Source organism: Echiichthys vipera, assembly GCF_963691815.1.
Source record: "Echiichthys vipera genome assembly, chromosome: 8".
NCBI lineage: Eukaryota > Metazoa > Chordata > Actinopteri > Perciformes > Trachinidae > Echiichthys > Echiichthys vipera.
In genome coordinates, this window is record NC_139833.1 from 7,222,453 (window position 1) to 7,247,345 (window position 24,893).

At 40.4% G+C, this 24,893-nt stretch overlaps 2 protein-coding genes across 2 annotated transcripts; one reads left to right on the forward strand and one right to left on the reverse strand.

Annotated features, from left to right (window-relative positions):
• Nucleotides 1–562: 562 nt before the first annotated feature.
• On the reverse strand, nucleotides 563–14,274 carry dhx16 (DEAH (Asp-Glu-Ala-His) box polypeptide 16). Its single transcript, XM_083918961.1, has 21 exons — nucleotides 14,038–14,274; nucleotides 13,037–13,239; nucleotides 12,402–12,640; nucleotides 11,873–12,050; nucleotides 11,715–11,771; nucleotides 11,254–11,508; nucleotides 10,902–11,135; nucleotides 10,294–10,485; nucleotides 10,017–10,127; nucleotides 8,904–9,019; nucleotides 8,422–8,632; nucleotides 8,167–8,265; nucleotides 7,221–7,373; nucleotides 6,703–6,843; nucleotides 6,370–6,532; nucleotides 6,162–6,280; nucleotides 5,197–5,264; nucleotides 4,244–4,406; nucleotides 3,949–4,110; nucleotides 1,579–1,752; nucleotides 563–1,268 (listed from the first exon to the last, which is right to left on the reverse strand). The coding sequence occupies exons 2-21, from the start codon at nucleotides 13,232–13,234 to the stop codon at nucleotides 1,140–1,142; spliced, it is 3,162 nt and encodes a 1,053-aa protein (XP_083775087.1). The 5' UTR covers nucleotides 13,235–13,239; nucleotides 14,038–14,274; the 3' UTR covers nucleotides 563–1,139.
• Nucleotides 14,275–15,091: 817 nt separating this feature from the next.
• Nucleotides 15,092–23,552, forward strand: LOC310951116 (lysosomal thioesterase PPT2-like). The gene is made up of 8 exons (XM_083919208.1): nucleotides 15,092–15,273; nucleotides 17,833–17,986; nucleotides 21,239–21,334; nucleotides 21,504–21,611; nucleotides 21,717–21,800; nucleotides 21,893–21,977; nucleotides 22,248–22,302; nucleotides 23,385–23,552. The coding sequence occupies exons 1-8, from the start codon at nucleotides 15,112–15,114 to the stop codon at nucleotides 23,526–23,528; spliced, it is 888 nt and encodes a 295-aa protein (XP_083775334.1). The 5' UTR covers nucleotides 15,092–15,111; the 3' UTR covers nucleotides 23,529–23,552.
• The last annotated feature ends 1,341 nt before the right edge of the window (nucleotides 23,553–24,893 follow it).

Sequence of the window (24,893 nt, forward strand, 5' to 3'; positions counted from 1 at the left end):
CACTGTCCCAGTTTCTCCCTTTTCACCTGAGCTTTTTGAATGACAACCCGAATGAGACGCCAGCCCATGACAATACAGTGCATGTGAAGTGATTTAAATAATAAAATCAAAAAACACAGAACTGCTTTGTTTGTTTTTTCAAACAGTTCTTCCTCAAACTAACTGCTGTGTCACACTCTTTTAGGGCCCCTGAAGGCACCACGAGGTCAGTATTCTTATAGAGAAGAAAGTTAGTAAAATGCATACACTGGTGCTATTCTAAACTAGAAAAACAGATGCGTTTAAAGCGTCACATCTGTATTTCTTATGCTTTTTGTGCTCCGATATTGATTTAGTAAAATATCCTTAAAGAACACAAAGTCCATTCGCTCAACCAAACCAGCATGACAAGACGATTATAGGAGCCTATTCAAATACTGTGTCTAAATATAACATGTTGAACAACAGTGAACTTCCCTGTGGCAATAAGAACCAGAAAGAAACCGGAGTTTAATCTTGAAAAGGAGTTTATACTAATGTGGTGACTAATTACTGAGCTGCAAACGGACTCACAAAGAACAAGTGGCTGTGAAACTTTATTGCCGTGGAAAAATGAAAAAACAAGATAAGGAGCCTCGCATGGGAGTGAAACTCGTTATTTGGAAATTAGTCTTGACGGCTTTGTGGCAGCTCCTCAGTAATCTGCGAACTTAAAGAGTGTGCTGGTTTCACAAAAACACAATTTGACAAAAAAGTCTGGCTGCCGTTCAAGAGCACCTGGAAAACAAAGCACCAGTCTCGTTCTTTAATGAGTTGAGAAGTCGACACAGTGACTCCATTCTGCTGCTGCTGCTAAAGCAGGAAGTTCAGATCCAAGTGCAGTAATGTTTCCTGGATGTGGTGTCCCAGCTGACGTGGCTGGTTAATGATTAAACCAGTTTGTGACCCACTTCTCACTGGTCTTTCTGCTCTTCAAGATACTTTGTGCCGCCAAATTTGGTCCAAAATGCCAACTCAAGCTACAGCAGAAGACCAACATCACTTCTTTATCTTTATTTTTTATGAAATCTATGGCATTTTTTTTTCTTTTACCCTTCACTGACAGAGGAAGCCTGCACTTTTTATTTGCACCATCTGTCCCCTGAGCCTCAGGCTTCTCTTCAGCCCAGCTCCTCTTTTGTTTTGCCCTGCTTGCGGGGCATCTTCTTGTTGCTGCTGTCCTCCAGCTCTTTGCTCTTGTAGTAATGAGGAGCCACTTCAAGGAGCCAGCCGCTGTCTATCTCAATCACCTGTGTGCAGGGGGGAGAAATCAATCAATGTGTGGATATACAAGGAATTAAATATTACACAGGAACACTTGTCACACTTCCTCATTAGTGTCCCGTCTCATTCTCACATACAGTCATTACGTGAAATCCTTCCTACTGGACTCAAAGGTGTGACTTTGTTATTTACATTTGAAACAATGGCTCTTTCTGTGTTTAACGATTGCCTTCCACATTAGCAGACAAGCTACTGAAAAACAGACTACAACAGCTACCTATCATCATTTAGGCATGTATTTCACAGTGAACGGTACGACATCCTGAGCAGACGGACCTGTCTCATGAACTCCTTGGTGGTGAAGACCAGCTCGTGGTAGATGAGCCAGCGGGGCTGCTCCTCAAACAGAGAGCTGTTTGGGTGAACGTAGACCGTCTGCTGGTGCTTCACCGTCTTATAGCCGCCTTTGCTCAGTCGCGCAGTGTGATAGAAATATCCTGCCGTCACCGCCTGAAAAAAGAAAATAGTTCACTGCTGAAATACGACAAGTTATTCAAGAGTTGTTGTTTTTTACTGAATGTGGGTTTCGTGTGGGATTTGTTTACAGGTACTATCCAAACGCAACATTCAGACCTGGTTTTCGCAGATGCACACGAACAGTTCACACCTGCTGGGATGTCGTCCAGGTGGGGTTGGGCGTGGTAACAAGACTAATGCTTTAAGTGACAGCATGAAACTTCAGCCGACAGATAACGTCTATCACACACCAGTCATGCGGTGGGAAACGGTAATCTAGATTTGTCTAAATTTGGCCTTAAAATGTAACATTTTCAAAAGACTAATTCACTTTCCTTATGTTTGCATGGCAGCATGGAGAGTTTAGCACATCATGGCTTAAAACAAGGAACACACACACACCATGTTACTATAGTTACTATAGTATACTAGTATAGTATTATAGTATACTTTATGGGTAGAAAGGTGTAAAGTTATCAACAAGACCGTCTGAAGCAACACATTTTCTTTATATTTATTAATTATATATATATATATCTTTCTATAATTATAAGTTAAAGGTGGCACAGCGATGTGGTGGTTAGCGCTGTCTCCTCACAGCAAGAGGGTTCCTGGTTCGAGTCCTTCTGTGTGGAGTTTGCATGTTTTCCCGTGTCTGCATGGGTTCAGTTCGGGTTCTCCGGGTTTCTTCCACAGTCCAAATGTAGGTGTTAGGTGTGAATGTGTGTAAATGGTTGTCTGTCTCTATGTGCCCTATGTGTCCTGTCCAGGGTGTAACCCGCCTCACTCCCAATGTCAGCTGGGATCAAGTCCTGCGACCCCGTCAGGGAAAAGCGGTTGCAGATGATAGATGGATCTTATATATATATTATTAAACTTTTATTTCATAATAACAGAATAAACTATAGAACTTGACACAGGCGAAAGCAGTGTGAGATGAAAAAAGGTGTAACCCAACTGCTAAAACAACGCCCATTCTTATCTCAAGTGGTTCAGGGTTGCGTTCACAACACAGACTCTGATAGAAAAGGCTATTTACCCAGCCTCTGTTCAGTGATGTCTTACTTTGACATTTCATTGCACATTTTAAATAAGCAGAATTACATACTTTTTCTAGAGGTTAGGTATATTCATAAAACTCTCTCGTGACAGGAAGTATCCATTCACCAAGTGGTCATGAGCAGAAACGGGCTGTACCTGATGACCTTCAACCTCCCTGTTGAGACATGCAAACCCAAATGTGATATGTGATATCCTTTAGGAAGGATAGTCCTAAAAACGACCATGCTGACAGAAGCCGAGAAGGCTAAAGTAAGCAGCTTAAGGTCTTTTGTGTTTTATTGAATATGGCTCCACTGAGTCAAGCTTCAAACACTTGTTCCCGGGTGTAGGAGCTATTTTATGTTCACGGTTTGCATTTTATTATATAGTCTAGTCTTTAGTGTACTATTATTTTTGGACACATGGTGGCGGTAATTGGGAGCACAGGGTGGTATGAATAGGGGCACGGGGGACAGGAAGAAACACAGGTAGGAGCTAAATAGTTCTCACAAGACCGGCAACAGAGAAGCAACAACCCACGACGAAAAGAGTCATAGGATCTGGTACGTGCATCTCTACATCAACCACATCAACAACCCACACTTTATACTTTACAACCTGTTAACCGCGTCTGTGTAGGAGATCACTGCAAACACCCGTGTGTTAATGGCAACTGGACATTGGGACTTAACTTCTGAGGAATTGTCATTGCATCAGTGGTTTCCAATGATTCGTTAAGACTTTTGATTTTAGGGACACGATTCAATTTAAAAAAACAAGTCTTGATTCTTAAGGATCAACAGATCATTGGTTTTATACTGACGACTGTCATTTACATTTTTAATTATACTTTAAAGAAATAGGCTTCATGTTATCAAGTGTAATAATGCACCACACTAAGGCCATATGGACAGATTTAATCATTTAATTTAATTTCAATTGCTATTGATTTTGATCATTGAAATCAAAAGCTCTTTCCATTCGATTTGGTATTGAAATTGTGAAGCTGCTACTTGTAACTGCTCTTAATTTGTTTACCTTAACAACAACAACAAAATAAGCTCATACTGAATGAACCACGATGGATATTCCATGTTTTTGTCAGCGAACTGTGGCAAAACTCTGGGGGACTTTCTCCGCATCACTGACCTTGCGAATGGGCAAGCTGTCTCCCTCGGAGCTGACAACCTCCACCTCAATACGATCCATCAGGCCCTCCAGCTGGTCCCTGACATCTCGGGCTCTTCTCATTGAGCGGAACTGGATGAAGTTCTCGTAGCACCACTGTGTGGAGTATCCGCTCTCCAACCACTGAGGGAGAAGGACATCACAACTGCAGTAAGCACAACAGCTGGGTGCTAGGTAGGAATATCTCAGGACTGAACAGCACCAATGATAGATAGGTAACCAATCGCCAAATGCTGTTACCCAGCTGTGTTTGTACCTGTGTGTAGACGTTGAGCAGCACCAGGTGGTCTCCTCCTGGCACCACGAAGTTCATCCTGGCGTTGTCGGCGTGCACCACCTTGTCTTTGGGCCGGTAGAAAATAGAGTTGTTCACCGACAGCATGGCCGCTATCGTCAACACTTCCTCCGAACATTTGTACCTGGAAGGAGGCAGAGATGGGAAGAAAAGAAATAGAGGTATATAAAAATGCAAAGAAAAGAAAGAAACAAGAACAGTAATGATCTAACTTATACAAGGATATCTCCCCAAACTCCCAGACATTCACTAAATAAGTTAAAGGCTACGATCTCTTTTTCAAAACAGCTCGCCCATATCCAGCAATGAGCTTGTATCCTTGAAAAACACAAAACGATACCGGTTTTTCTTATTTCTCACAGTTCACACACTGGGCCTCGCTTCAACAGTCTTCTTCCTAAGCAACGTACCGACCCGTGTCGACATCAAGAGCATTTTGTAGCACCTTACAACTGTTGCAAACTATATATTTGTCTCATGCAAAAATGTCAGAATATGCTGTCCTCAGACTCTCAAATATGGGGATCTTCTTTTCTCTGTGTTATATCATATATGCCCCCCCATATAACACACGTTTCAAGCATTTTTTCAACCTTAAAAGGGTTTTCAAGCAACCGTACAGACCCTGTATTTTGGCATGTCTGTTAGCATCCATATTATATTACTGGCAATGCAAATGCTGTGCAAAAGTTGGAGCATATGAATAGATTCACTTTTGAGTCACCTCCACTTCTCCAAACCCCATTTGCATAAATAAGAACTGGACAAACACGCCTGGAAGAGTTTGCTATTGTAAGAAAACAGTGTCTCTGACTGATTAAATATGTGTTATACGTCATACGGGTATTGTGTCCTGTCAAATGAACATCTACAGTAGTGAGGGCTAATGCTTATGTGTCAGACTGCACACTTACTGCTCAGAGGCCAGGATCATCTTGCTCAACATGGGGTCCACCGGTAGCTCAGCCATCCTGCGACCCAGCTAAACATCCAACACACAAGAACAAACCGTTAAAGACGTTTAAAAAACAAAAGATTTATTTATTAAACGATAACTTGGAAAAAAACAATGATGCAGTCGGCCACACTGTCTGAAAAACCGCTGCACATCCTTGATAAACACTGAATAACTTGGAAATAAAAGCTTAAAGTTGTCATATGTTAGCACTTTTCATCGAGGAAGAGACTAAGTGACTGTAAAATAAGTTTCTTTTGCATACAGCCCTCTGTTTATTTACTGTGGGAAGAGGAAGAAGAGGGTGAACTAATTAAACAAATACTTAACCCTCTTTAACCCATTGCTTGTTGTGCATGCTTGACAGGAATATGAATAATTTTTCAAGAGGACAGAAGTAATGTTTTTTGGTGAAAATAGGAAAATAATTTGTAAGAAACACTATAAAATAGGACAAAGATCAAGTGAGCATGGGGTACTAACTCGTGTAACTAGTGTTGAGTTAGTCTTTTAGCTGTTTTTGGTGAGAGAAATATCTCGCTCTAAGGTTGCTCTCTGTTCACCACCACAAGGTGTCTCGGCCTACCAAACTGAAGACTGACTGATGCGGGTGTCTGCGTCATCGTTTCACTCGTTTTTGCCCGTCCAGACTAAAACGTAACCCTGCCGTTTTCAAGCTAAAACAGGCTTTCTAAACATCTCCATTTTCGGTGCTCTGAAACGCTGGAAGTGGTGTGGAGACAAGATGTGAGAGTAGCAAAAGATGCAGTAGTGTGGATGTAGCCTTGGTTAATTCTAATAACCTTGCAAGCGACCCCTATCACATTGTTTTAGCATCGTAACATGATACATTATTATATAAAAATACTGATTATAGCTGCTAATGAGTTTGAGGTTTGATGAGTATTGTCCTCGAGTTCGTACCTTGGTGAGTTCTCCCAGGTGGTTCAGTGCTCCCAGCGCGTAGAGCTGCTCCAGCGCTAAGACCAGAGTCTCATGAGGAGGTGGGTCCATGAAGTCAAAGTGAATGAGGTCATTGATGCCTGCAAGTAAAAAATACTAGCCTATTGCACAACCACAAAATAACACCACAATATAATTTTATTAGTCATTATGTCGCAACTCCCCTCACCTAGACTCTTTAGCAGCAGGACTACATTTCCCAAGTTGGTCCTCTGAATCTCAGGCACTGTTGTTTCCTCCATCTCATGTTTGAAGGCCCAGGCTGTGTAAAGCCTGAAACACTTACCAGCAGCCACTCTGCCTGCACGGCCAGCTCTCTGGTTGGCTGACGCCTGAGATCAGACAGGAACACGCAGCAGGAGGTGGACAAAACGTTTAAAAACCAAAAAAGGGAACAATGCGAACATAAAACAACACTTGGACGCTTGTAGCCTGAAAACATGCGTTCACTCCACTACAGCTTCCTGCTCGATGGAATCTAACAAAAACCGTGTGTAGTTACCCGTGAGCAGGGTGTGACAATGAGAGACTCCATGCCGGTGCGGGCGTTGTAACTCTTCTGTTTGCAGAAGCCTGGGTCAATGACGTAGATGATGCCATCTATCGTCAGTGAGGTTTCAGCTATGTTGGTAGCCACCACCACCTGAGATTGATAGAGAGAGAACACACAGTGCCAAGAGATAAAGTGAGTAAGCTCCGCTCAAACAAAGTAGAAGATTAAATCCAGCTGTTAAACAAAGGGAACAAAGATGTGATAAAAACATCAAAACTAGGATATTCGATCTCTAGAACAAATCTCATTGTACCACAACGGCCTCTATTGGTGAATAATCAGCATGGACATTTAATCTGGTTTATTACACAACTGATTCATTACTGTAAAAGAAATACAATTATTGTCCTAGTCTACTGACCATTTTGTGTCTGCCAAGTTGAGATAGTCCTAGAGTGACCAACTACATCAAGGGCAATTGTATTAGGAAACAAAGTATTATGTGCAGTCTTCTGACATTGTCTCACCTTACGGGCGCCAGGAGGAGTGGGGTTGAAGATCTTCGCCTGCATGTCTGATGGCAGGTTGGCGTAGATGGGAAGGACCAGCAGCTCTGCTATCTTAGATCCAAGCCGCCTGCATCTCTCCTGGAGCAGCTCGCAACACGTTTCAATCTCCTCCTGCAAGACACACAAGTGGTTAGAGTAAACCAACGCACAAAGATAACACAGATAAGACACTTTCACTCCTGTCGTTCAGTTCACTTGGTCCAGACCAAAGAAGTAATATACACTGTTTCCTTATAGTTCTTGTGCAGTCTATGTTTTCTTTGGATTTTTACAAATGCAGTAAACAAGTCAAACAAGTAACTCACTGATTGGAGTCTGGTAACTACATGGACCAACGTAGGGAAATCAGATTTTAGAGATTGACAGCCTGTCTTGCTGCATTTCACTCAGACTCCCCACAACTTCTTAGACATCAAATTCAAGGACCCAACACAGCACTGTTTGAGATGACGGGCCAATATTAATAACAACAAAGTTACAACAACAGAATATGTATAATGAGAGCCAACAGACTGCAGGAGACACGTGCAGACAGCACATTTACTCAATATCAAAAGAACTTCAGTTTCTATTCTTGCAGGAAATATATAAACTCAAGCACTCTGACCGATTCAAATTAATAATATTTTCAAAATCTTGCAAGATTGGATTTTATTCCCGGGACCCAAGGGAACCATGTTTACTGAAACTGAAGTGTTGATGCTCTCTGGCATTACGAAGAACTCATAATGGATTATGAGCATAATACCAAAATACACAGAGTAGGGCATGAGTGCAAATAACCTTAAATTATTTTGTATAAAATCAACAAAACATTTGCAGATATTCACCAATCGTCCCTTACAATTCTGTCCAAAACTTTGAATCTCTTGACAAAAATCTTGAAGCTTTATATAAAAGATACCTGTCCAGTGAGGAAGACCAGAACATCTCCCGGAGACTGGGTGACGTGGATCTGTAGCACCGACACCACACAAGCTTCCAGGTAGTCAGCTTCTGGAGCCTTGACAACACAACACACAGATACGCACAGTTTGGTTTTGGCGGGCAGAGGTTGTCTAGACTCAAGCAGCAGACAAAAAAAAAGCTTTCACAAATTATTTAAAAAACTGAACATGTGTACGTGTGTGAAGCATTCAAATATCATGCTAGTTCCTACTTTAGTGTAGAAGATATCGACGGGGAACCTCCTGCCTGGGATCCTGAAGACTGGTGCGTCGTCAAAGAAGCAGGAGAAGCGCTCCGTGTCCAGAGTGGCGCTGGCCACCAGCACCTTCAGGTCTGATCTGAACCTGGCGATGTCTTTAATGAGACCAAACAGGATGTCTGTGTGGAGTGTTCGCTCGTGGGCTTCATCTATGATGATCACACTGGAGGGAGAGAGAGGTTGAGGGGAGAGAATTGGGATGTTAGGCACCAGAAGGTAAGTGTGATTCAATAAATACAGTATCTGACAATTCAAAGACTAAAAGTTGAACTTGTGTGTGTGAGAAATGTGATCAGGAAAACAAAAATGTGGAAAGAAGTATAAAAACACTATTTTTTCCAACAAATCTTACACATGTGGATAAACTATTTTCTGAACAGGTTAAAGAGCAACTGCAGCTAGTAACCAGCGAGTGACTCTCTTCTCTGTATTACCTGTAGCTGGCCAAGTCAGGCTCAGTAAGAAACTCTCGGAGCAGCATGCCGTCGGTCATGTACTTGAGCACTGTTCTCTCTGATGTGCAGTCCTCAAAACGAATACTGTAACCCACCTGGATGAAGCAATAAAGTTCATGTGAAAACACTGAATTAATAATCAGTCTACAATACTCTTATATGAATAAAGCTAGAAAAAATGTAAATATGACCCTAAGTTTTAAGTTGTGCAGCTCTGTGCAGGCTCATGTCTCACAAGCATAACCGCAACCTGAAGCGTTTATTTATTCTATAAGTCTATTTTTTTTGACAATAGGCAAGCATACACAGGGTTGATATCCAATAAAAGGGCAAAGTAAATATATATATATATATATATATATATATATATATATATATATATATATATATATATATATATATATATATATATATATATATATATATATATATATATATATATATATATCAGGGGCCCTGCACCTTTTCCAAAGTCAAATTCAAGCACTTTAAAGCTACATATTCAACTTACCTAACACCTAACAGTCGTGGCAAATCACAAATTTATATACAGTTCATACAGTATATACAGCATGCTGATCTTTGCACTTCTTCATCACATTAAATGAGATGTTACTGTGCTATAAACAACCACATTTCTGTTTTGTGACAGCATTCGACAGAAGAAGAAGAAGAAAATGTGCCTCCACTACGCTCGGTCCAGAAACAGCGCCCTCTGCTTCAGTTTTATCCCAAAGACTGTCTTCACTTTTGCCCAGCAGTTGGGAAGCAAGGCACAGGAACTTCTTGGGTATTGAGGAGCTGTTATTAGGTTATGCGCTAACTGGAACCTATAGTGTACAGTGTATCTACTGCCATTTTCACTGCTTTCTCCCTGCCCTGCTGCTCATCGCTTTGAAATTCGCAAATAGGACAGAACCAGTCGCTTCACGACGACGCTGACGTCATGTTAAACAACAGCAGCACAAAAAAAACATGATTTATAGCGAACAGTGTTTACTGCTGTGTAAATCTTAAATTGCATCGTTTTGCCCCATCTAGATTTAATAAAATTGTGTGAAATGGATTAGCATGGTAATGTGTCAAGCTCACCTCATTCCCAAGCTTGACGCTCATTTCCTGTGCCACTCTTGCAGCCACGGACATGGCCGCCACTCTGCGAGGCTGTGTACATCCGATCTTCATGCCTCCTTTAGTGTAGCCCTGGCAGAAGAACAACAAATTGACGGGTAGATTCACTTCGGACCCGGATTTGTTTGTAATCTTTCCTCATTACTATTCAGTCATGCCGCAAGTCGCCTTTGAATGGACTTTTGTTATGTATACTGGGTGAGTATATGATGTGGTTAATGCTAGATTCTGTACTCACATGTTCCAGGAGGTACTGGGGGATCTGGGTGGTCTTTCCAGAGCCTGTCTCGCCCTCAATGACCAGGATCTGGTGCTCTTGGATGGCAGCTAGCAGGTCCTCTCTGTAGGGGAAGATGGGCAGGCTGCGTCGGACCTCCTGCATGGACTGTTTCTTCAGCTCTGCCTGGGACAGAGCCATGGCTTCCTGGTCCTGAACAGCAACAGAGCCAGAAGAAAAGGTTCACTTCAGTTCACTAGATATTATTTTTCATAGTGGTATGCATTGTCTTCTTACTCTAGGACATGTTGACAAGACATATGGACACAAATTACCACTACCGCCTGTTGCAGAGTTTTAACTAGGTGCTGGCTTTGTTCTTGCACATCACTGCAATAACAATGACATATCCTCTTTTTTCCCTTGTCAAAACCTGGTGTTTACATTACCCACAATGCAGCTCAACAATAGACAGTTCACTCAGAGATTTGGGTATTTTTTAACATATGCAGTTGTACTCCCCATTTCCACTCTGAATGATGAATACTGTTTGACTGCAGACTGAATACTGTGTTGTGAAAAACAAATGGACAACACAAACACTAGCCCAGGTTTCAAATGAACCCCACCTGCTCCGTCCGAGTTCCCTTCATGGTTATGGCGGTGCTGACAAAGTCGATCATCTCCTCCTCCTCCAGGAGCAGCTGGTACCTTTCCTGCTCCTGCCTCATCCCTTGCTCTCGCTCCCTCTTGGCCCCGAAGCTGAGGGAGGCAGTCTTCAGCCTCTCTTCCTCCCAGCGACCTTGCTCTCCTCCCAGCTCCATGGGAGTTTCCTCCAGCTCCAGGTCTCTCTGCGGCACGTCCTGGTCATCGGGGAGAGGGAGGAAGGAAGGGAAAGAGTTGAACAACTGAAACAATTCACACTTTAGTAGGTGATCTTTTCTGTACATTGTGTCAGCATGTGACATCCCTCATTCTTACCTTGCTTCTCTTCTCTTCTGGCATGTAGTATCTGTTCTTCCTCTCCTCCTGTTCCTTGGCCCCAGCCTTTTTGTAATCTTTAGCCAGGTCGCGAAGGTTGCGTTTGTATTCCAACTCCTTTTTCTCCCTCTCAGTCAGCTCGTCTGTATGGAAAAGGTATTCATCGTCATTGATCTCTGCCTCCAGGTCCTCCAGCTTCTCTGCCTCTCTCTTCTTTAGATAATCCCAGCGAGAGCGCTTCCTCAACTCTGGCAACTAAAGAGGGAAAGGAGAAGACAATGGATCAGAAACTGCATTACACAGCTAGAATTCTGGCAAATTATTTTATTTATAACTTTATTTATTCTCCAAAACAACATATTCTATCACCCAGTTCTCAAAAAGTCCCCATGTGTTAGTGAAAAAATATTCTGTTAATAAATAAGATGATTTTTTTTCAGCACAAATAGAAACTTGTCTACCATATTCTTCTGATCGTCTTCAGCCATCTTCAGCCTCTTCTGAGCTTCTTCATAAGCCTGGAGGAAAACAAACAAACAAACAAACAAAAGGTGAAGGTGTTTACCAGCAGAGTGAGCCATCTTTGAACAAATGCATTTGTAATTTACTCGTCTCCCACCTTTTTGTCAGTCCTCTCCGTTATGTTGCGGGTCTTGTCTTTGTCTTTCAGCTTCACTCGCTCGGCAAACGCATCTCTCTCTTCAATGTCTTGCTGTCGCTCTCTCTCCTCTTTCTCCCACTCTTCTTCTTCCTCTTCTTTCATGAGAGACTTGTCATCCCTTTGGCCTGAATTGTCCCTGATATTAGAAACAAAATACATCAAACTGCTGCTTGGGCTCAAGATTTGGTGCTGGAATGGTTCAGCACTTCGCTATTTGGTTGACCATCTCTCCTGCTATTCTCCCACTGTAAGTCCATCAAGAAGAGTTAACTTAGTGGTACCTGTGATGATAAATATTCACGGGTTGCTGCTCTTTTCTCTGGTCTTTTTACACGCAAGACAAAAATTATGTGAATCACTTTTTTTAATCATTTAGCTCCAACTGTTATCAGTGAATCCTGTTCTACCTATATGCACTAAACACGTTATTGTTATATTTACAAACAATAAAAAACAACCAAGTATAATAAATTGAGCACAAAATTACCTTTTAGCTGCTTCGTCCTCACTTGAAGACTCGCTCTCTTTCTTCTTTCTGAGGTGCTTCCTCTTGTTTCCTCTATCTTTGTCCTTGTTTTTCTTTTTCCCTTTCTGCTTCTCCACCACGGCGTCTCCTTCACTGTCGCTGTCCTCCAGTAACGTGTACGTGCGATTTCTCCTGTCCATTTCTATGGCTTCCCGTTCCATCGCCCGGGCTGGCTTCTCAACAACCTGCTTGCGAGGAATCTATAACACGCAGTGGTAAAAGACTGTTATGGGGGTTTGTTACCACCAAAATGTCCCGTATAGGGATGGGCGACATTTCAATATGATCATTGACCATCTGTAAATGGAATCGTATTGTGATGAAATCATATATTGAGATATTGTAATGCACAATATGTAATCAAAACTGATAATAAAAAGCACATACTAGGTCAAATTCTTCAGGAAATCTGATGTGAAATATTTTGAGGTCATAGGTCATTTCATATATTGATGAAGCTATACAGTATATCACAATACAGTTCACTATATATTGTATATACACTATACCAGGATAGATTTTGTCCATATTGTCCAGCCTTCATCCATGCAACTACTGTACTGTGCGAGGCATCTGAAGTTCATGTATATATGTACCTTGTCAAAGAGCTCTTGCGCAAAGGCAACCACACTCGGTTCGATGTCAATCGTGCCCGTCTGCTCGAGACGAGCCACAAAGTCTTCAGAACTCGATGCTTTACGTGCAGTGCCGATCATGAATTGAGACACATATCTGTCACTCAGCCCGAGGATGTCATGGAGACGGTCATTCACCCACTGCTCTAGATTGGCCATGGTGCCTGTTGAGGGAGCACAACACAAAAACGTGGTTATCCTTAATGCGTGTGTAGATGTAGTTAGAGAAACTGACGGTCATATCTCTTGGCACTTTCCCCTTCAGAAGAAAGTCCTTGAATAATAGCAGGTAGTTGGTTACATTTCGCCCTATAGGCAATTGGTACAGTTTTTAATTAATCAAATCTAAACATTTCAAATGTAGCTCGTAAAGTGGCCACTGAGTGTAAAATAGCTATATGTTTGTGTTCAGCTGCATGTCTGTATTAGTATTGTCCTGTAAATGAACTGCATGGTGTGAGAACTGTAGTCAACATAACTTTAATTAGTCAATACAAATGATTTGTCAGTGCAGCAGACTGGGAAGTAAAAATGTGAGACACACAGACGTGGTGGTAAACTATCTACACACTCAGGTCACTTTTTAGACTTTAAATAGTACACTACAGTCTTACTTGGTCTTCAAGTTCAAACTACCTTATTAATCCCAAAGGGCTATTTAGTCCAGCAGTGCACAGCCCAGACAAAGTGTACATATAGACAACAGACTGGACACAGGAGTATGTCAGAGAGAAACAGTCTTAATAAATAAGTAAGGTTGATGCAATGACACATAAGCAGTACAGACTCGTGTATAATTAACTCCTATTAAGTGTTCATCACCAAAGACCAGTGGGGAGGTTTAAAAGCCTGATAGCAGACGGAATGAAAGTAGCGGTTTGTTTTGTCCTGCTGAAAACGTGAGGAAAGCGACATTTAAATGGACTTTATCGACTAAAAAGTCCCTCTTTAACTTCACTTACCGCTTTTCAAATGTTGTTGTTGTTGTTGTTGTTGTAGGCTGAGTTAGCTAAGTTGGCTAACTCAGCTACAAATGAGTTGTTTTCTTCAGTTGTGGCTCACGAGCTCCCGGTTAAGACTCTTAAAATATAAGTTCATCCCTCCGTAGCCATGTTAAACTATTACTTTGTTAACTTTGTTATTTTACAAACAAAACACCACATAAATAAAAAATATCAATACAGGTGTTTGCTAGCGTAGGTTTGAGCAACGCACGCTGAAGACGGAAGCGGAAACACATCATGTGAAAACAGAAAAATGACCGAAGAAGAAGAAGAAGAAGAAGAAGCAGAGCAGCAGCGCCGTCTTTCCCCGTGTGGACATCTGGAAAACTGCAACAACACTCCAGCAGCAGCCAATTTAACTGTGGAAAGTAACTAAATACATTTACCCAACCACTGTACTTTTATGTTTACAATTATGAAGTACTTGCACTTTACTTTATTAACTTAATTTATTCCATTTTATCCTACTTTAAACTTCTACTCCACTAGATACAGTTCAGAGGAAACATTGACAGTGACAATGTTTTGTTTTCAAGGTTTGAAAAGTGTTTGAATTTTGGATGAAGTGCTTGGAAATGCTTGAAATTGTGTCTGCATTTCTTTCCCAACATTTTAATAAAATGTTAATATTAGTATATTTATTGTATTATTATTATTATTATTATTAGTAGTAGTAGTAGTAGTAGTGGTAGTAGTATAAATGTAATAAAAATGTTAATAGCTGATTGATTTCTTGATGTGCTATAATAAAGATTTGTGTTGGGTGTCATCAGCACTTTTTACCACGTAAGTCAAAACCGAAAACGGATGTGATCTGAAACACCACCTCAGGAAAACCCCAGTCCTCCGCATCAGAGGTGATGAGGAAGGAGGAAGCGCGCACATGTTCTCCAGGTCGGAGCTAAAGTTGAAAGAGATCGATAATCATTCATCAGGACTGTTCATCACCGGGGGTCAAAAGTCTGTCTGCGGTCCCCGCCAGTCCTGCAGTCTGCTCGGCCAGAGGTCTCACCTGTGACCGGGGACAGAGAGATGGAAACCCCGCAGGTCATCCGAGGATCCCCGGTGCTGCTGCTGCTGCTGCTGCTGCTGCTGACGGGGGCGCACATCGACGGGTACAAGCCTGTCATCATCGTGCATGGCATTTTTGACGGACCAAAGCAGTTCAAGACGATGTCTCTTCACATCACCAAGGTAGGATCTGAAAGTCAAACCTGTGCAGAGGTGTGTTTGACTTTGTTAGAGACAAGTCCGGCTGATTTCTCACCAAGAAACTTCTGAACTCAGACACGAAGTCACTATATTCTTCCAAATTATTATTATTATTATGATGATAAATAAAATCTCATCTCAAAACCTTTTTCTTTGCCAAAGCTTTTGGAGATGTGTGATTTATTTTTATACTATTTGTTAAATTACATTTTCTATTAAATTATACATAGTTTTTACTCTTTCACTGTCTTATTCTCATTTTTCTACCTTTTTCTTCTGGTTTTCTTTAATTTGTATTATTTTCTTTTAAATTTTGTATCATTCTTAAGAAATATGCTAAATAAATACATTTTATTATTTAATTATTATTATCATCATTATTATTAACTTATTATCTAAATAAAAGATCTGCATTACCAAATAAAATAATTAAAATAAAGTACTTATTTGGCAGAATGTCTCATTTAAGAATCATATAATAATGATAATGTATTATAAAAAGTAAAAAGTAACTCTGAACATTTACTGAAGTAGCCTATATAAGCACAACTTTGAGTTATATGTACTTTAGACTACATGAGTAGTTCATTTTATATTACTTTATAACATATTATTGTACTTTTTATGTCACTGCATTTGTTTTCGTTACAGATTCAGATTATTAAAACAGAATACTGTCAGCAAATAAAATACGTTGTTATGGATTAAGTTACGCAGCAGTATATAATAATAATATAAAATTAGCCTTGCCTTTATCAGCTGCAACATTAAAGTGATTAACACATGAAACCAGAGGTGAGGAAAGTACTCAAACACATAAGTAAGTAAAAGTTCAAATAAACAGAAGAAATGTACTTCAGTAAAAGTTGAAGTACCACATTAACCTTTTTACTTGAGTAAAATAGGAAAGGTATCAAAAGTATCAAAAGTAAAAGTACTTGTGTGTGTATTCGCTATATGTATATTTTATTAATGCAACAATAGTAAAGGTTGTTCCACTTTAAATAAGCTGCAGGTGAAAATACTGATATTGTCAAAAGGTAATTGTCCGTATCCTGTTTTCCCTCTGACAGCTCACACTTGGGACTCACTGTCGTCTCAGATTTAGTTTTTTTTAAGGGTGAAATTTAATTTAGCAAATTCAACACCAAAGACCTTTAGACTTTTTTGAAATCTATTATCTGTGTGTGTTTCAAGAGACACAAAGAAGGCACAATTTATGGATAATTTTTAGCCCCAGTTCTCTCTAATAACTCTTTGAAATGGGGCGAGTGTCCTCAGTCCCGGTCTTAGCCTCTTCTGCCCCACAACGCAGTAATCACGAACAACATGAGTTCTGCACAATTTGGGGCATAAAAGTATGGAGGTTAGGACATCATTGAAATGATTCAATGGCAAACTAGTAAACCATAATGCATCATCAATGTGCAGCTGTCCATTTGTTGGGACGATAAACAAACGCTTAAGACATTTTTTATTGCTTAAGTTATGTCGTAGTTACTGCACTTTGGCTTTGTAGGGCAGTATATTCACTGGTGTTTATATCAACTCAGTGTAGAAATGTAGTGGAGTAGAAAGAATAGATATTTGCTCTAAGATATAGTGGAGTAAAAGTCAAAATTACACACAACTAAATCTACTTAAGTGAAGTACGGATACATGAAAAATGTAATTAAGTCACTTTCCACGTCTGCATGAATCAGTAATTGTCTGAAATGGGCCATTCTGCATAATAAGTGCTTTTCCTTTGTCCACTTTAAGTACATTTTAATGCTGATACTTTATACTTTTACTTAAGTAACATGTTTAATGTGTGGCTTGTACTGTGGTATTACTACTTTTACTTATATCTGAGTACTTCTTCCACCACTGGTTTTATTATATGTGCATTTAAACTGTGATGCGTTAATGTGTAAACATCTCTTTAATGTTGCAGCTGGTAAAGATCAGGCTGGGTCGTTTACAGCAATCTATAATAACACATTATACCTCATTAATTAACTATATTGTGTATTAAAAATATGATTAGAAAGTACAATATCTGCCACTGATATGTAGTGGAGTAAAATGATTAAGTTGCATTAACTCAAAATTATACTTGCGTTTGAATTTGGCTAAAAAAAACAATCTAAGTTTGTAAAACCTGACTCTTTATAAACCTGTTTTCCATGTTTATGTCGTATTCTTCTCATATTGAACTCACCGGTGAGGCTAAATATTGATGTTTGAACAAAACCTCCCAATAAACCTCAAAATATTAAGTTACATGGAGTTTTGATCGCAAGTTTAGGCGAGGTTATCACAGGTTGTTTTAAAGGCAGTCAGGTTTCAGGTGAAGTGAAAATGGACGGTGAGGACTTCTCTTCCCCTGTCATTTTCGGTTCCTCAAGATCAGTTTTACTTTGGAGTAACTGACGCATTTGATCCCCCGTCTGACAGAGTCGGCTGATGACGTTATCAGTAATCAGGCTGATAGTTTGAGGATGGTTGATTTAATCAGGAATGACTCTGTCTCCCCCTCTTTTTGAATGTAACTCCCAGATGCACCCGGGCACTGAGGTGATGGTGATCGACTTGTATGACAACGTGGCCAGTCTGACGCCGTTGTGGAGGCAGGTCCAAGGCTTCAGGAAAGTCTTCACCTCCATCGTGCAAAAGGCTCCTGACGGCGTCCATCTTCTCTGCTTCTCACAAGGTCCTCTCTCACACTGCACACACACACACACACACACACACATCTGCCAGTCTAAAGCAATGTAATAAAAAGCAGAAGGTAGATTCCACATATTGTTGCTATATAATTAAGCTATAGCTACACAACAGGCCGTGGTATATTGGGATTATATCACAGCTAAGGGGCATTGTTCTGCCATACTGAACAATACCAAGTATGGAAATGATAAAGTAATGGACAGATTCCAATTTAAACAGTTTCTATTCCCCAAAAATCATCCATAAAGCATTGTCCTTACAAAGGAATAGCCCCCCTGGCTGGCGGTTGCTATGGAGCGTAGACTATCTTGACTTAACTTAGCCTACTGCTGCCCTGTTGCGTAGCCTATCGGTTTAGCCTTATCACCGCAGTCGACCCGACCTTATAACCTCTGTTATGAATCAATCAATCAAGTTTATTTATCACATGTAACCATGTTGGGTACGGTTGCAAGTTAGCGGTACTCGGCGCTGTCCGTGGTGCTGAACTGGACGACAGCCGACACACTTACAGCGGAGACGCAACTGAAAAGTCCTACTAATCTCTCTCTCTTAAGAACGTTCACTTTCAAACACAAAGACTGAAACCATATAAACATGCATTCAAGCGTACGTACATGTTTCCTGCATTTATTCAAGTCAATCAAGGCGTAGCAAAACTATTCGATCGAGTAGGAACAGAGTTCAGAAGTCTGACTCAGATCTTGTGTGAAACAGAGTTATTTATACATAGATTTTCATGCAAAGGGAACTTCTTTAAGTAAAGAGAAGCGACCCTGGTTGACGGTTCAGCGGAAGCAAAGAACTCGAATCTCCATCATGTCAGAGGGCGTGGACACGCATTAGCATCAAAACTAACTCAGACGACAATAAAGTAATTTCCTCTACACTATCAATCCACACTAAGCCCCTTGTATGAAAAGAGTGATAAAGAACTGTGTAAAGGAATTAGACGTCGTCGCCGTGATATATTATATATTACATCACGGCTAACAACCAATCAGATTGCTTGATACAAGCCATCGGTTTAATAATGTGCATATTTCAGATTATTTCATTACTTTTTACATATACACAGTTGATTTATGTATTCTGTAGCATAATATTTTATCTCATATCTGTTGTTCATTGTTATTATTTCATTGTTATTTTATTTATGTGTATTTCTGTAGAGCGTATCATCCGCTGTTTGCAGGTTTGTTGGTCTGACACCCAGTCCATACGTCCATATCTTCTATCCCAATATAAGTAATTTCAATACATATCACGGTATAATATGTTTCCTGGTAATCCAGTAAATAAATAGTGTATGTGAAATAACCACATAGTAAAGTCTATTTGTGTACTCTCCTGTGTGAATTAAATACTTGAATGATGAAGAGTATTTTCTCATTCTATTACGAACTTTGATGCAAAATGAACATTAATGTGCAAGGATCAGAGCAGATAGCGTCGCCTAAATGTCATAAATATTGTCGCAATGCAGTTCAGCTGCTGGTTTTTCAACATTGCAGTAGAAACGTTAAAGAAAAATATATACGATGGACTTTTTAAAATCATTTTGACAACATATATTATCATATTGTGCAGACCTGATGGACATAAGGTGGAGTACAGTTGCAGTACAGTTCAACAGCACCCCAAACTACATCCTCCAAAATGATTTACAGGTGGAATCAACACCTCTCTAAAAAGGTTTCAACAAAAACTGAACACCATACCTTCATGAAGGTCAAAGTTAGGTAGTTTCACTGTAGATAGTTTTTATCTAAACAACTTATCTACCTATCTACAACCAGCTTTCTTAGTTTAGTTTTAGCTGAGAGGCGTCAGTCAGTCTGTCAGGGACCAAGACAAATCGTCTCTGTGAGATAATGTTAGACACATGTGGATGTTGTATTATCTGAACGTGCTGCCTTCAAGGACAACGGGAGATCTCGCAGGGGGAAGGGGACAGAGTTTGCAGCCTACAGTGCATCGAAAAGACTTGACCTTGATTATGTTATTTGCCTTTTACAAGGTCTCTCCTGCCCATTATACAAACAGAACAGTAGATATAAATGAGGCCAAACGTTCATTCACAAAGACACACGCAGCTGCACAAAGAAACACACACACACACACACACACACACACACACACACACACACACACACACACACACACACACACACACACACAAACACACACAGAGGAAAGTTGAGGAACAGTAACTTTGTACCGCAGGCCTTCAGCTTTCACTTCCACATTGGTAGTAGTGCAATTTTTACCCAAATGGCTCCCAGTTGTTACAGTTCTGCATTTTAAGTACCCATGTTATGTCATTCAAAAGCTATCTCCTCCAATTTACCCTTTCTCACAGCAGATATTTAAAATCATATAAAACCTGCAATAAATGCATGTTGGCCAAGAATAAACCCAAATATTTTTACTAGCTATGCTCACAACATGGCTCTATAGGCGCCTCTGTAGGTCAGTTAGTCTGTTCGTTCACCGCTTTGAACAGAGAATGTCGGTACATTTTGTAGACATTTGTACTTCTCTGAGGACGAATCTGACTTTGACGACCTTCTGACCTTTCCTCTAGCGCCACCAGCAGGTCAAAGTTTTTTAACTTAAATTTAAATTTATGACCGAACAACTCTGCAAAATACCACAGTCCCATAAACACAATCGAAATAGCCGTCAACCCCAACGTGGAAGCTTGGCTCAGTGTCCCTAGATCTCAGCGTGGGTTTGTGCTCGTGAGCGACTCCTTCTGGCTCAGTGGGTGTGTTTAGCGCTGCTGCGTTAACTCTCTGAATGAGTCATGAACCACCAGTGTTTCCAGCTCTTTTCCAATTGAAGTAGCTAAGCTCTAAAGCTCCAAAAATCTAAAAGTCATCACGACGTCATGTCCTCTAGTGTATTTTGGTGACGTCACTGTGCCTCATTTGCATAAAGCTTGTGGTCGCATTGGCTGACTGCCTCCGTGATGATCTGAAACAGTCGCTAGTTGCACACATGAGGACATGCCCCCCTCAATATTTAGAGCAGTGGTTCCCAAACCTTTTCTGCAGGGCCCCCCCTTTTGAGGAGGAGGCACCCACTTGTCATATTCGTCCACTCTTAGCATACCAGATGCATCTCTACGGAGGGATTAAACCCTCATTAGGATCAGTGCCCCAGATCTCATGCGATGAACTGTGTTGGTCGGAGCTCTCTTGATGTTGTGTCCTCTCCTTTTCTTTCTAAGGTGGCCTAATTTGTCGAGCACTTCTCTCCATGGTTCCCGACCACAACGTTCACACCTTCATTTCACTGTCGTCACCACTGGCCGGGCAGTATGGAGGTCAGGGAGGCTAATTTTATGTTTTAAGCATGTTTTAAGCATGTTTTAAGCATGTCTGTGCCACAGAGAATTATGACTCTTTTATGACTCTCAGTCAATACACCAGAACTTAAAATTGTAGTGATTCATAATAGATCCTAATTTTACAAATTTATGTGTTCGTCCACAGACACAGACTACCTGAAGTGGGTGTTCCCTAACTTGACAAAGAAGGTGGTGTTTCGTTTTTGCTACAACAGAGTTGGACAGAAAGTGTCTATCTGCGACTACTGGAACGGTGAGATTGAAAAGCTTTTATTTACCTTTAACTGAGGAGAAACCGTACATACGCACCCCCTTTAAAAGACACTACAACAGATATTTATTCATCTTTTCTCCACAGACCCTCACCACAGGTCCCGCTACCTGCAGAGCAACAGCTTTCTGCCAATGCTTAATGGTGACAGACCTCACAAGGACATGAAAGGTGGTGGAGTGAATGATGGTGTTGTAGAAGTGTGGATGTACAGGAAGATTTGCATTGTAAAATAAAGTTGTGCGTTTTATTCACCTCCTCAGCGTGGAGGGAAAACTTCCTGCGCATCAAGAAGCTGGTGCTGATTGGAGGACCAGACGATGGCGTCATCACACCGTGGCAGTCCAGGTTTTAATCTAAGTTTTATAATGCACACACACACACACACACACACACACACACACACACACACACACACACACACACACACACACACACACACACAGATGTTGTTGATTATCTTTCCTTTTAATGCATCTGTGATAAATCAGCTACTTAATATGTGGTGGATATAAAAGCCCTATTATTATATGTTCATCATATCTGTTTGCTTTCACAACGAGAACAGAAATGTCCCCTTTTTTAACTGAACTGATTGTTTCCTCTTCTCTAAAACAGCCACTTTGGATTCTACGACTCCAACGAAAACATTGTAGAAATGAGGAACCAGGAGGTAATTCCCAAACTAATTCACCCCACACTGAATGACCTATTTCTCTACCGGCTGGAGCCATCTTCACATTTACTTTAGGTTCTTTAGACATTTTATTCTTCTCTTTTTTTCCTAGTTGTATATTAGTAGTTTTTATGTCCTCCCCCTGTCTGCGTGGGTTTTCTCAGGTTCTCCGGTTTCCTCCCACAGTCCAAAGACGTGCAGGTGTTAGGTTAATTGATGACACTAAATTGCCTGAGGGTGTGAATGTGCATGGTTGTCTGTCTCTGTTTGTCTCTATGTGCCCTGTGATAGACTTGTGTCCTGTCCAGGGTGGACCCCGCCCTCGCCTGATCGGCTCCAGCCCTCCGCGACCCCGATAGGGACAAGCGGTTGAAGATGAATGGATGGATATTAGTATACTTAAAGTACTTATAAGTATGCTATTTTAATGCTTGTGACTAAATTGAGCCACAGTATACTATTAAGTATACTTAAACGATAAGAGCATTAAACTTTGAGTAGGCGACACAGTATATGTCTAAAATTTATACTAACAATATACTTCCAGCTACTTCCAGAGTACACTACAAGTGAACTCATAGGTACAGTGTTAGTTTACAGGTCAAATGCTTATAACTCATGTATACGGAAAATATTAAGTTCTTAAACCAAGTTATCTTAAACTTTTCTGTATACTTGTCATTATAAGCCAAGTATATTTAAGTATGCTATTATTAAGCATATATTCTTATTATCATTTTCTTATTCATATATCTAATAAGTACATAAAAAGTGGAACTATACTCTTTTATATTTTAGTTTATTGGAAGTATACTCATAGCTCACTTGAATAAACGTCTTCTTGGTAAAGGAAACCAAACTGCTTGAAAATCGTTTGGAAATTCAGGGAGAACTGATGTTTTTATTTTTATTTATTTATGAATTTGATGAATTTATTTCAGACATGTCAAAAAAATATATACAAAAAACATGTAACAACATATATACAATGAACTCTGCCTGAGAAGGAGAGGGAGGAAGTTTTCACTAATTTGTTTCATTTCTCTCTAACCCGTCGTCTCCTTCTCTCCCTTTGATAGATTTACAAGAACGACACGTTTGGGCTGAAGACGCTGTACGCTCGAGGCGACGTGTCGGTGTGCGTTCACTCTGGAGTGAAGCACGTTCAGTGGCACTCCAACTTCACGGTGTTCACGAGCTGCATAGAGAAGTGGCTCACATGAGAACTACTCACCTACAGACTGTGAGATGTTAATGCAACGGAAATAGACAATGTGATCCAAACTGTATTTTATTTATAAGATTTTTATACAAGACTGTAACCATATAAACATAAAAGTAACAAAATAACAGATAACCAAAGTCCAGTTCTGCTCATGTAATATATTATCCCATAATACAATCTTCACTCTGTTAAAATAGCAGCATTTACAGTGTTTTCCTTTCCTTTATGGAGATGGGGACGAAACATCAGACAAGGTTTCCACGTCTTAATATTGTTGTTTTTAAATGTATTATTATAATGAATTATTTTCTTATTGTTACACATTTCCCCTGTTGGTTATGTGTGAACGCTTACGAAGAAGGAAACGTCTGTTACATGTTTTAATATCAAGAGTGCAGTGGCCCTGTTATGCTGGTTTTCAGGGTCATATTTGTATTACCGTATTTTCCGCACTATAAGTTGCACCTAAAACCCTCAAATTTCTCAAAAGCCGACAGTGCGTCTTATAATCCGGTGCGCCTTATATATGGAACAATATTGAGCCACAACAGGTCTCGCAACTACGGTGAGCAGCCGCCGACTCTATTTTCCCCCGTAGAAGAAGTAACGCGCGGTGGATGTTGAGATATATGACTGCGCGAAGCGTGCCGTTTCATTTCCATTTGTGTGTTTGTGTAAAGAGCCCAAAATGGCTCCTATTAAGAGACACGCTTACGACGCAGAGTTTAAACTCAAGGCCATTAGTCACGCAGTAGAACACGGGAATAGAGCAGCAGCCAGAGAGTTTTACATGAACCAATCAATGGTGCGGAAGTGGAGGAAGCCACAACCATCTGTTTTGTTGACATTCCCTTTAGCGCAGCTCCATCTCATGGATGCAGAACGTAACCCCAGCCTTGACTGTAGCATCTATTCTAAGCGCCTTGCGGTGCGCCTTATATATGAAAAAAGTTTCAAAATAAGCCGTTCATTGAAGGTGCGCCTTATAATGTGGTGCGCCTTATAGTGTGGAAAATATGGTAATCGAGTCAACTGCAATGTGTTTAAATGCTTTGATCTTTAAAAAACACATTATATTTCTCATATTGTCCATGGCTGCAGCACCCATGCAGCACTGCGGACATTTTGAGGGCCGGTTCAGAGCCGGTGCCCAATCTTGAACCGGTTCTTCCTGTTTCGACAGAAAACCTGGTTCCAGAGTGGCACCAACTCTTTGCATGCTTTAAAAAAATGTTGTGATTTTAGAATTTGTGTGTTTTATTGTGGTTGTTTTTGTCAAAATTAACAACTTTTCTAAAGAGACGTGTCTTCTTTAGTATGTTTAATCAACAGAAAAAGTTTTTTTTGAAAATGGTTATTCACA